The sequence below is a fragment of the Salarias fasciatus genome, chromosome 7 (assembly GCF_902148845.1).
Source record: "Salarias fasciatus chromosome 7, fSalaFa1.1, whole genome shotgun sequence".
Classification (NCBI taxonomy): domain Eukaryota; kingdom Metazoa; phylum Chordata; class Actinopteri; order Blenniiformes; family Blenniidae; genus Salarias; species Salarias fasciatus.
In genome coordinates this window covers 29,312,507-29,325,007 of record NC_043751.1, presented here as the reverse complement: position 1 = coordinate 29,325,007, position 12,501 = coordinate 29,312,507, and the positions used below count along the sequence as shown (strand labels likewise).

The 12,501-nt window shown below is 41.5% G+C and overlaps 1 protein-coding gene across 1 annotated transcript in view; it reads left to right on the top strand.

Annotated features, from left to right (window-relative positions):
- cdh13 (cadherin 13, H-cadherin (heart)) overlaps positions 1–12,501 on the top strand; it is a 378,606-nt gene that overhangs the window by 126,808 nt on the left and 239,297 nt on the right. The window contains exon 3 of the mRNA XM_030095419.1: positions 8,969–9,180. Within this exon, the coding sequence (XP_029951279.1) occupies positions 8,969–9,180 (212 nt within the window). The remainder of the gene's footprint in view (positions 1–8,968; positions 9,181–12,501) is intronic.

Genomic DNA, 12,501 nt, shown 5'->3' with positions numbered 1-12,501 from the left:
GATGTTACCAAAGCATTAAAGACAAGCGTCTGGTCGCATTAACAACAGAAGTAATGACCTTGTACACTGAGCATGAACAAACTTGGGCTGCACGGTGAGAGACTGCAGCGCTGAAGCAAACCGGGCTGCTGTGGCCTCAGATAGCTTCAACTCTGCACCGCTTGGAGAATGACTTTAACTTCCCCACCAAGCTGTTTGTGACTGATCTATTTTGTAAGTGCCAGCTTATCATAATCAGCTTTCGCACATTTCTAAGCCCGTGATTCAACATCTCTGAACCTCAAGTAAATAATTTTAAGAATGCCGTTCCTGCACAGCGCTGCTCCCTCTCTGTTTTGACAGATGTTTTTATAGCTTAAAATAATAACTAAATCACTGACAATGGAGACGTTTGATAAAAGCTGACAGTGAATTTTTTCTTCCTTTTTTTCCCCTATTATTTGGAACAATACATTATCTTAATATTCTATATAATTTGACTTTGATTGTTTTTAAAACGTGAGAAAAAACAGTGACACCAAAAAGAAACTGGAGGCCCCCAAGGAGGAAAAAAAAAAAAAAAAAAAAAAAAAAAAACTTTTTGTGCTTGCACCAAAAGTTGAATGTGCAAATTATCCTGAATAGCTTTCCTTTCAGAATTCTGAAATGAAAGCTGTGGCCTTTGCACAGACAATGCCATCGAAGGTGATTTAAAAAAAAAAAGCTGCTATTCTGCAAAGCAAACAAGAGCAATTTGAACGTGGCACTGTAATTAACCCTCTCTCCAATAGCGTATTGGGCGAGAACAATGCAAGTGTCCGTCTGCTTTTTGTTAGATCCAACCTGCCCTCACGCTGGAGACTTTTGTGTTTGATGAACGGGGCGATGCCACATTGTCTCATGGAAATTATGCCTATTTATGTTCTACTAAACTGTTGTGGCATTTAAGTTTCATTGGGGAAGATGTAAAAGCTTTTTGTGTTGTTTTTCTTTAAAGACGGAGATGCCAGCTTTTTCGCTGTATTATCCCATTGTCGTTATTGATGTTGCTCAGACTGATTAATGAAGTGAACATGCAGCTACGCGAAGTTAAAAAGATTGGCAGCTTTTCTCAAGGTTTGATTTTTGGACTGCATTCAAGTCTTTCCTGCTTTCACTATTTTGCTGTTGAAATGGAGGATTATATTTTCAGATTGTGCTTTTCTCTCCATCTGTTTCAGGGACGTTGACATGAAATTATCTTTTCTGTTGGTGCTGTTCTTCATTTCCGCTCTGAACTGTGAGGTTAAATCAGAAGTGGGCAGCTAATTTCCCCAAAGGGCCACGTGAAAAAATGAGCCCTGTTATTGAGGTCCAAGACATTCCTTGACTTGAGTTTTGCTTTTATTTTTTTAAGGTACAATTTCATGAGCTACTCACTTATTTTGTCCCAATTTTTGTCCGGATGTGATTATTCAATTTTTCAAAATTCAGAGTTAGTAAAAAAAAAAAAAAAGAACTATATTTTCTCATTAATCATCATTTTGTCCTCTGTGAAAGTGTAATTTTGTGAGGTAGCAATTACATTTTTGTACAGTCCAACTTGCCATCGGGAGCAGTTCAAATTAGATTCAGATTTGATGTAATTTAACCAGGATTTGGCGTCCTCCGAGTGACCAAGCGCAACGCCGAGAGTGTTATTTTGTTCCAGCGACTGGAAAGTTAAAGTCTGTGGATGTTTTGTGGGACTCACCATTTTCAGTGTTGTCCTTCTGTCAGTTTCTTCCTGCCTCCTCTCCTCCCCACCGCTGGCAAGATGCAAGAGTTGCGTCAACGCTCACATTGAGTCATTGTGTAAATAACAGGAAGGCAGCACCCTGAGCAAGTTTCATCCGCCAGATCAAGAAGAAAAGTTGTTCTGTAGAGTCATTTATGTGAGTTCTTGTGTTTCTGTCTTTGTGTAAGGTCCGATTTTACCTTACAAGGCCTAGCCCAGGTTTTATAAGGGTTAGGCTCAACATTATTCAGGTCAAACGGCTCGGGAAAGCGTTACATCAATGAGAAGACCAGATCTGCGTCAGGACGTCAGTCATGTCTCAGCAGTAGCATCTGAACGGCTTCCTGTGTGTGTGTGTGTGTGTGTGTGTGTGTGTGTGTGTGTGTGTGTACGGATGGACGTTGGTCCACTTGATTGATGAACGTGTGTCCAAACTCTACAGTTCACAGACATCATTCTGAAACATGCTCTCATTGGTGAAGACTGACTCTGAAAAAAGACAATCATTCTACTTAATAATGCAACGTGATTTGTTCACGTGGCGGCATAGTGCATGAGCAGAACAATTGATTTCAAGACACTTTTTGAATAAATCATGCCATATCATTGGAAGAATTTTACATTATGAATGTCATTGCATACGTTTTGAAACTTTATATGCTCTAACGTTTCTAATAAAAGTGACAGTTGCCCATAAGCTGCAGCGTGTAGATCCTCCACTGTCGCACAAGGCGATCAGAGGTAAGGTGAAATGTGTTGGGGAGATAAAAACTCCGCAGCAGATAGTTGGTATGCCTGGCTGACCTTTAACGGTCCACATGAGGACGCTTTGATGCCGCCTCGGAACAAGAAGTAACTGTACTTTAATTGGCTTTAGTTACTACTGCGTTGGACAGGACCATACATCACAGCGTGATCAAGGGCTCCAGAACAAGCATATATGGATAAAGCTCGTACATGCACATGCACTCTCACGCGCCGTGCCTGTATTCAGCAGTGTGATGGATATGTTTACCCTGCTGGGAGGGATGGGGGAGAAAAAAAAAGAAAGTGGTTTGTGGGACACATTGTTCAACCTTTCCTGATGAGTAGGAGTACTGGGTCGGACACGATGGGATTGGTTGGAGTGACAGAAAAAGGTGGAAGTGGGGGGTCTTAATCATCTGCTAAATCCGAGATGAGGGATTTTGTCATCCCCCCCCCCCCCCCCCCCCCCCCCCCAGGTTGGCAAAATCCTTTCTCGATGAAAAGCGCAGGTGTTGTTAAGATTGAATCCCAGTAATGGGTCTTCCACAATACTCTCTGATAAGAAACTCTGGGGTGAAATGCAATTCAGGGTGTAAATACATTCTCAAAAGCAGCAACCTCTCTAATGCCAGGTGATTATTTGAGAATGGTGTTCTCCAGAGGCTTTTCATGAGGCTGCGCGTCGTCTGTCTGGTTCGACACGGCAGCTATCAGCTCAAACACACCCATGCTGCCACCTTTGAGATTACTCCTCTGATTCTCATCTTTCACATCATGGAGACTTGACATTTAGTTACAAGACAGAAAATTGTCTTCAAAACACCTCAAAGGGAAACTTTAGAGCCTGACACGAGAGGAGAAGACCAAAAAAAGAGGAAAAAAAAAGAAAGAAATCCAATTTATGTAGCTGACAAAAGAGTGGAGCCAATGTAAATACTCTGGGATAATGTTGGGCGTCAACATTAACCAAGTTTAGAAAGGATCATGATTTCAGTTTCACTGTCTAAATGCTTTGGCAGCATTATCAAATGCAGTCATGTCAGATCATGCATTTTCTTTAGGTTACTCGTATAATTAGTCAGAGAAATCTCTCATTATATGATGTTTTGTGGACTGTTCTGATTGTCGGAAGCAGCACATCAGGGTGCTGTTCATGATGAAAACAGATACACTTCAGGAAAAAAAGCTACAAACACAAAACACTGAGCTTTAAAACTCCAATACAATCACTTATTTGAAGGAGAAATTAGCGTAATAAATGAGCATTGCATTTAAATCAAATGTAATAAAACTGTAATACCATTATAAATGTGTTTTTTTTTTGACATTTGTTGAGCGATACTACTTTAATTACCATTTTGTACTTTCAAATTAATTTCACGTTTACACGTCAGCATTTGAAGACGACGTCTGTTTACTGTTCCCCCATAAACTGACACCCAAAATACAGCAAGAGCTCTCAGTTTTCTACTGAAAATATCAATATTTATGACTTCTTGCTGAGAGAACGGTGTGCTGAATGAGTGTGTTTCAAGCTGTTTATGTGAGTTTTCGACAGAAATGTTTGCTCAGCTTTACTCAAGTCATAAAATACTTCTTTTTTTTCCCTTTTCATTTTTTTATGTGCTTTTATTGTGAAGTGTCTTTAATCACCATGCAGGGGAGGTACGTTTTATCCCATTAAAAATGATTAACAGGAGGAGGCTGATAGGAAATCACACCCCAGCACGAAGTTAACTACAAAACTCCCAGGTTTTCCTAGAATGGATGGCTTCCTGTTTTTTCTCAAAGTTGTGTCAAATTCGTCGACAAGGGACCAAAGACTTCTGAAATTACTTCTAAAATGTCAGCTTCTTGACTTCAGTTATATCATCCGTTGAGGGGCGTTGTATATTTAATCTTCTTCCCAAAAGCCTAATTCTTGACTCGGAGGTGGGTTTTTTTTCTGTTGTTGGTGGAATAAATGATCAGTAACCTCGACTCTTGGTGACTGAGCCCTCTGAACATGGCCATGCCATTCACAGGCTCCACAGGAGGTTTTTGCCCTGAAAGAAACTTGAATATCAAACTGCAGGAAAAAAAAAAAAAGTGGGCTCCCCACCCCGTACTCTGCTTCTCCTTTTGAGCCATCAGTGAGGGATTTTATTTTGGTGACCCTAATCCACGTCGTGCTCAGTTATTCCGACCCAGAGCCAGGGAGAAAGTGGCGTGGCTGCTGAGCAGGGAAAGTTGCGTTCTGTCATTGTCGCCTGACTTCAAAGCCGGCAGCTCACCATGCTCTCCTCTGAAATCCCCCAAAACCTGACAACATTAGAATACCATCAAACACTCTCTGGCTGCCTTTGAAATGCCACTGACACTGTTTGGCGCTGCAATTTGCAGGCTCTAAAGAGCGCGCCCATGTTATTGAAATAAATCTGAGGCTTGTAATGGGAATGGAAATGAACACATCTTTCATGCTTTGGCTTAGAAGTGAGCGTTGAGTATTGAGACGGAGCCTTGTTTCCCCAGAGAGTAGGTCGGTGACTTTGTAGCTCTTCTTCATTGTCCATTGTAGCCTCTCCACTTCCATCAGTTTTTTTTTTCCTACTTTCATTTCACTCTCCCTTCTTCTCCTTTCCACTCTTGTTCGGCTCGCCCAGATGGCAGAGAATGATTCCGTCCAGAGGGAAGATTTTAAGATGTCTGCAGTGCAGGAGGCAAAGGAAGCCAGACTAAACAGTCACCGAGGTTAAGTGTATGAAATAAATTGCTTTGATAGACTTTAGTCTATCGATTTTATAGTCAGACAGTATTAAACGTGGCTCCTTCCAATTTCAGTTGGTGCTCCGAATATGAGATCAAATTTCACGAGTCAGACTCTCATACACATTCTGCATTCCGAATGCTGAAGTGGTAAAGTAGTATCGGGGAAGAAAGATGAAAACATCAAAAATATATGTGTACTACAGACTTTTTAAAGGGTGCTTCAGTTTTCAGCTACATTTTATTTCAGTTTATCATGAAATGTGATGAGTGGAAGCTGCAGGTCTTTCCTTGGTGGAGCTGTGCTGGTTTACCTTTGGACTGGACTTATCTCCTAACTGAGAGGAAAACTTATGACTTGAAACCATCAGAGTGTGCACGTTTGTTGGTTTGTCCCGTCATCACCCACAGTTTGGACTGGCAAACGAGACAGAAGTGCTCAAGGATAGAAGGTGCAGGGATGGATGGGTAGTTTAGTGGGATTTACATCCCCCTGAAGATGATTTAGGTTTTGGATCATGTGCAGTGGACCCAGGTCTGAATGCTAGCCGGAGCGGGAAGAGCAGCTGGCGTGAATCCAGCAGAGTTTACGTTCCGGGTTGTGTCTGAGGGGAGCAGCCCTTCAGACCAGAGGAGTCACACTCAGCCCAGTTTCATCTCCAGTGAGCAGGGCTGACTAAACAGTGCTGTGAGGAACTTTATTTTTCTTATTTTGTCTGTCACATAACTAGCAGAAACATTTCTATAATATCAATATACAATCAGTGTGAACAATACCTCCTGATATAAAAGCAAGTGAAGTGTCCACAAATCCTCTTCTATATTTAGCAGACTTTGCAGAGGTTAGCATGCTGGCTTCCAGACAAAGTATCTTACTGTCTTTAACATTAACATTACCAGAGTATAGTGTTGTGTTCAGTATTCTATCAAAATAAAGCTGATAACAAGTCGGTCATTATTTTGCAATTTGTGGTAATTTCCTGGGCTGGATTGGAGCCTCTTGCGGGACACTTCTGGCCCATGGGCCTTATGTTTGACACTCCTGCTTGAGACTCAACCAGTGTCACATGCTGTGTTTGTGTCTTATCTATTCTTGTCTGGGATCGACTTCAGCCAAAGCCCAAGTGTGTACCGAAGGTAATTTGTAAATTGAATAACAGTAATCTTGCATGAGACACACAAAACATTTAACCTACTATGAAACATACTCAATAGCTCCTGATAGTAAAACGTTATTTTGTGACTCTGTATTGATTAAGAGTTGAACTCTTTTCTTCAGTCAGAAATACAGCTGGTATGGTTTGTATGTTTAGAAAGCATCCAGCTCAAAACTGTGTTTTAGGAAAGAACTCAGTGATTTTTTTTTTTTTTTTTTTTTTTAATGATTATTTTCAAGGGTCTTTTCCTCTACAACTCACTTCTCACGCTGTTTTCTGCACAATGGCACAGAGAGAAGCTTGTTACCTTGGCGAAGAGTTGTCGCCTGTAGCCCTTCATCTTACAGCTCACTGTGGCTGCACCGTCTTGTTTTCCTGCTACTAAAATTCTCTGTCAGAAATGCTTTAATGCCTTGTTTTGGAGATCTATTTCTGATGAATGATCCCTGTCAGCGCTGTCCTCGAAAAGAAAAAAAAAAAAAAAAAAAAGAAATCTTTGGTATTTTATGTGGCACCTTTTGGAAAAGAAGCAGCTTTTCTGATGTTGCACCAATTAAAGCAGCAGGAAGTATTGAGTTTGCATTAAAAATAACTGAGCACAAAAAACAAAGAGGCCGATGCTGGTGAGAATGCTTGGCAACGCTTCTCATTATTACTCGGGTATAAGATTCGTCTGTAACTTGAATCCTGTTTGCATGACGAGCCACGAGTTGTTGTCGTTTCTTGTTTCTGTAATGAAAGTACACACACGAGCGCAGCTAACAGTACGTAGAGACGTCAGTAACGGTGAGGACACGGACGTTGATGTTTACAGATGAGAAAGTTGTATCGCTGATGTGACTTCCCATGACTTGTTTCGTTACGTCTCATTGTTGCATTTTTGGCATATTGAGTTGTTGTACCAGTTAGTGTTTCTGGATGCTGGATTTCTAAGCTGCCGCGTGTTTATGTGTGAAGTCTAGATGTTAGAATATCCTCTTTCCCTGGGGTTGTGCGGATCGTAGAATTCCACACATCCCTTATTATGCTTTCTTATATATGAATGGCCGTTAATGACACCAAACTTGTTAATGGGCATCAAGGCCTTGTAGTATATTAGTTACAACTTTTAATGAGCCGCTTCGGCTGAGGAATCTTGGAACTGCGGAGTTTTCGCACTGAGCATGCGAAAGCCCTGCTTTATCTTCAGAGATATGCTACTGATCCACAAGCTGCTCTGAGAAACCCGATAAATATGGGCCTAAATCTAAACCTATTTCTATCTCTGAAACACAGCGTCTCCATCCCCAGTGTGAACAGATCTGAGACGAGGGAAAACAGAAAAGAGAGACTTTCAGATCTTTGGTGAAGGACTTCCTTCTGCTCGTCACGAGCTTCTGCCGTTTTTTTTTTTTGTGGTGTGTGAAGCTAAACATTGCATTCATAATTGATGAATGGTGTAGGACATTGTCCTGACAGCCTATCGTCAGCGCCTTTTCCCTTGTTTATTCATTAAAGCAAAAAACAACATACTTTATCATCGACATTTTTCCAAGTGCTTTTTGAGAGCGATTCTGATAAACACGAGTCTGGTACATATAGCTTTTTTAATAATGATAACCATATGGAATATCTTGTCTTCCTAATTGTGGGCAACTCCACATCTCAAACAGAATCTCAATAAAAGGGATAATGAAGGCTTATATAAGCCACCATATGTCTGGAGCTGGAAACTGGAGATTCTCCTCCAGTTGCAGATGCGTGCTGAGAGTTGCGCGGCGCCACCCGAGTCCTGTTCTACCTGCCTTTCTTTAATCAGCAACATGTGTACACATCCGCGCATGCAGACTTCCTGTGGGAGCCTTTCTTCGGCTCCCCGCTTCACAGCGGGAATCGTCGCGGGAGGCCAAGGTAAAGAGGAGGTGAAGTACGAGGGAGGGGAGGCCTGTCAGGGCTGAGGATGGGGGAGGACATGGGGATCATGTCGCAACACCGGGGGGAGTGTGTGAGGGAGATAAAGAGAGGATGAACATGATCAGAAGGGATAAAGCTCGCTGGAGTCCTTGGCGGTATCTCCCTCAGTCAGACAAGACGAGCCCATATGTGCACGAGACACATGCACATAACTCAGAGGTGACACTCCGCTTCTCCTCGACCTTAAATCCATTTTTTTTTTTTTAAACTCTCCTTCAGCTTCACTCGATGCCACTACGTGTTCAAGAGGAATAAATAACAGCAAGGCAGGCACAATATTAAGTTTACAATGCAGGCGGCGTTATGAAATGGCTCTTAAATATTGCAGCTGTATTACGATCGCTGATGTTTATTGTAGCCTCGCTCCCAAAGCTTTTTTTGAACATCCCACTCTTTCTTCAGGTTATTTGTTTATCTTCAGGGCATCTGTTTGTATCTTTTTTCTACTTTTTTTATTTTTTATGAATTGTTTGACAGCCCTTCATGTTTCATTTTTTCGCTGCTCGGGAAGCCTCTCCTCTCGCTGGCTGTGCTTCCACGGTGCGGGAGATTTTCTTTCACATCCCTTCTAACTCGTGATTTCTTCGGAGTGATGATAAAAAACGTTGCTTCACTTCTGTTTGTCTCCCAGTTGAGTTTGACGACTGTGCGGGGAACGAGGACGTGACGTTCGACGTGTCGGACCCGGGCTTCCTGGTGGACGGGGACCTGAACCTGGTTCCTCGGAGCGACGTCGTGCACACCGGGCCGGTCCTGTACATCCACGGGCTGAGCGCGCATGCAGACGACGTGGCGCAGCTGGAAGTGACCGGGCTGCCTCTCCGGTCCACTCGTACTCTCAGGGTGAGTACAACTGGCTGTGTGTGTGTGTGTGTGTGTGTGTGTGTGTCCGTTTCTCTATTGTTACTTCATCAGAACTGAAAAGGTTGCGCCTCATTACATTTTGAAAAGGTTACTGTAATGTGGCGAAACTGGCACAATCTAACAGTGATTAAATATCAATGCCCCTGGGAAAGTAAGATGCGTTGGAACTTATAAATAATATGTTTAGACATTGTCTTAACAAGTGTGGAAAGAAACGACTGGTACAACTGAGACATGAAAGGCTTGGAATAGTATTGACACGACATCCCAGAAACATTGAGTTAATCTGGTAAATACTGGAAAAGCGAATCACAAAATGAATACTGTTATTTATTTATTTTTTTTTGTTTTCTCACAGTGGAAGCTAAAGTACAAACAGGACACGACTGCACTGCTGGGGCAACTTGTCATCATTATACCTTATATGGCTTCAACAAAGGGTTGATTAGTGACCTTTGGATGTGCTCACAGGTCTAGACGTAGTGTTCCTCCGGTAAAATAAGGCAGGAAACAAGTCTCAACTGAACTCCCTGCTGTCTCAAGGAAATGTGAGATCAGTATGGTTATTAATAATAAGTTCACTGTCCCATGTAAACAGCAGCCAGACTCTGCTTCATGCTGTAGTTTAATACTTACAACGATGCAAAACTGATTCTTATTCTGAGCATCGATGATATAAAGAAGGCATGAAGCTCTGGAAATGCCGTCAGGATGGAGTTATGACAAAATAACCTTCAGTTCCATCAGTTCGCTTGTTTTATTGTTTAACTTTTGGCCAATGAGCATTTTTCAAGGCAGCACTGCACATCATTTGCGAAAAGTAAAGAAGTCTGTTTGGCATTGGAATTGAAGATTTTCCAAATGTTTTGGTGGGTGGAACCCAAATACAAGGCTCTGCTGCTCATCCCGCAAATGCATGTTCCTCACAGTTTCAGAAGATCAGGCTTCACGGCAGTGTTTGATTCATTACCAGTGCCAACAAAGAGACAATCCACCGAGCGCAAATTGAATTGTGATGTTGTGTTCAGCAACAAACAATAGTTCATTTTCAACACGGGACGGAACAGAGCAAAGTTGGCACGAGGTTATAAACCCAAACCGTCATTCACAAACACATTCATACATCAGCGATCTTAACTGCAAATTAGAGACATTAAAAACAAAATCCATCAAATGTTAAGAGGCATCTGTTGTCAGTCACATTCATGCATTTTGTCTTTGAATACAGATCACTTGTGAATGTGAAGCATGCTCACATGACCTTAATTATCATCAATTAGCATGAATTCACCCCTGAAATGCCATGATAGGCAGCAGGGACACACCCACGTGTCAAGTTTTCAAAAAATATAGAAATGATGTTTAATCCAAAGAGAGAGAATCTGAAGTAGCACGTCTCTTCAGAAATGGCCTTCTGTTCTACAACCACAGGCGAGGAGATACAAGAGCAAAAAGCATCTGGAATGAAAACCATGTAAACAACGAGCAGAGACGAGTTTTACTGACAAAGGTACACATGTGCAGGGTGATGCTGGAGAGGCTCGGCTAAATTTAGAAAAGCTGTTTTAACCAGGGGGGTTTCTGTTTCTTCACCTCTTCCGTACTGCAACAGCGCCTCAAAACTTAATGCACAACAACAATTAAATTAATTTATGCTGCTTATACACACCTTCTCCCCTTGTGAAAGTGATAAACACATCGGAGTGTGCAGCCAAACAGAGGTTTCGCATATGCTTTGCACATGTTGCTGCTGCTGCTGCTGCTGCTGCTGCAAAAAAGAAAAATCTGGTATTCATGAATATATCCAAACCTTTAAAGTTTGATGAAAACCCACACGTGCACGCATTTCTCTCTGCCCGTGCTTTGTAATCATTATTTGTGCATGAGGTCAAATAGTGAGGCGAATAAAAGGAAATCCTTTTCTACATGGAAAAGCAGCTGTAATATTGTTTTTTTTTTTTTTTTTTTTTTTTTTTGCACCAACATTCAGTGGATGAAAAATTACACAGGCCATCTCCAATTATATGAGAATTTGTCCAGTAAGACTGCACCCCACCGGCGCCCATTGTTTCTCTGCAAATGTGTCCCTTTGTTTGTTGAAGCCACACAAATGTGCAGCGTGCAAATTGACTGCTTTAGAAAACTCCTCATACATGGACAAAATAAAAAAAAAGCCACCATTGTCAATCATTCAGCCGCTCCTCAGACCCCAGTTTTTTCCTGTGTTTGGCCAAAATACACAAAGTTGAGGAGGAAAAGTTTGGAGAAGCTGCAGGTACAGTTGGCGTTCCCTCCGCCTCTCAGAGATCATCTGTCTTTGTGGCGCAGCGCTGGGTGTCCCGCTGCTCGGATTCCTCCAGCACAGTGCTTAATGAATGTCTCCATCCCTTTCAGCGTGATGAGGCCCTCATTTGTTCGTGTCAGCCACCATCGTTTATTTGGTTAGGTAGTTCATGGGTGTTACCTTGGCAAGTCATTGAGGATATAAGTAAATTAGTCTCTGGCAAGTTATGTGCTGGAAATAAAGTTCCCAGTGACTAATGTGACCATATGGTCTGTCCTCTGCATCACTGAATGTCTGCATTTGCTCCCAATGAAGGATTTTGTTTGTTAATCCCCTCAACAGGAATTTTCCTTTTTCTTTTCATCATTTGGTATTTTTAGGAGAATGGAAGTTTCATTTTTACTCAGACATTTTTCTAGATTTTACTGTTAATTAAATGTTCATCGCCTTTAGATCGGGGTGTCTTTTCTCTCATTTTAATCCAGAGGTCAAATACAGCCTCAATTCAACTTGAGTTAAAGAGCATACATGATGAAAATCCCTATATTTTCACGATTGCGATGGGAAATTACTACAATCTAAACATGAGGCCAATTCTTATGATGCCTTATATGAGCTTTTCCTCTACTGCAAGTGGCTGAAAGAATTGAATGCAGTGGTTAAAAACAAGAGCATGATGTCTGAAACACTGTCACTGAGATTGTTTAGAAGTATAAAGAGGAGACTTGACAGCCATTGGCGAGTAATTCCAATGGAAATGAAAACATGATAATCTTTAAGATACCATACAGAACATTGTTTTAAGAACGAAACCTCAATGAAACTTTATCTGTTATTGAACACACTTGAAATACAATGTCTTTTGAAGTGGGAACTGAAATATCCTTAAGTGATCTCTTTAATTAAACCCTAATAAAACACTATAGACACAATTGTAAGCAACATTAAGCTCATTGAGATGTTTTTCAGAGGTGTTTTGATTTACTGTATAGGCATGAATATTGATGGTGATGCCA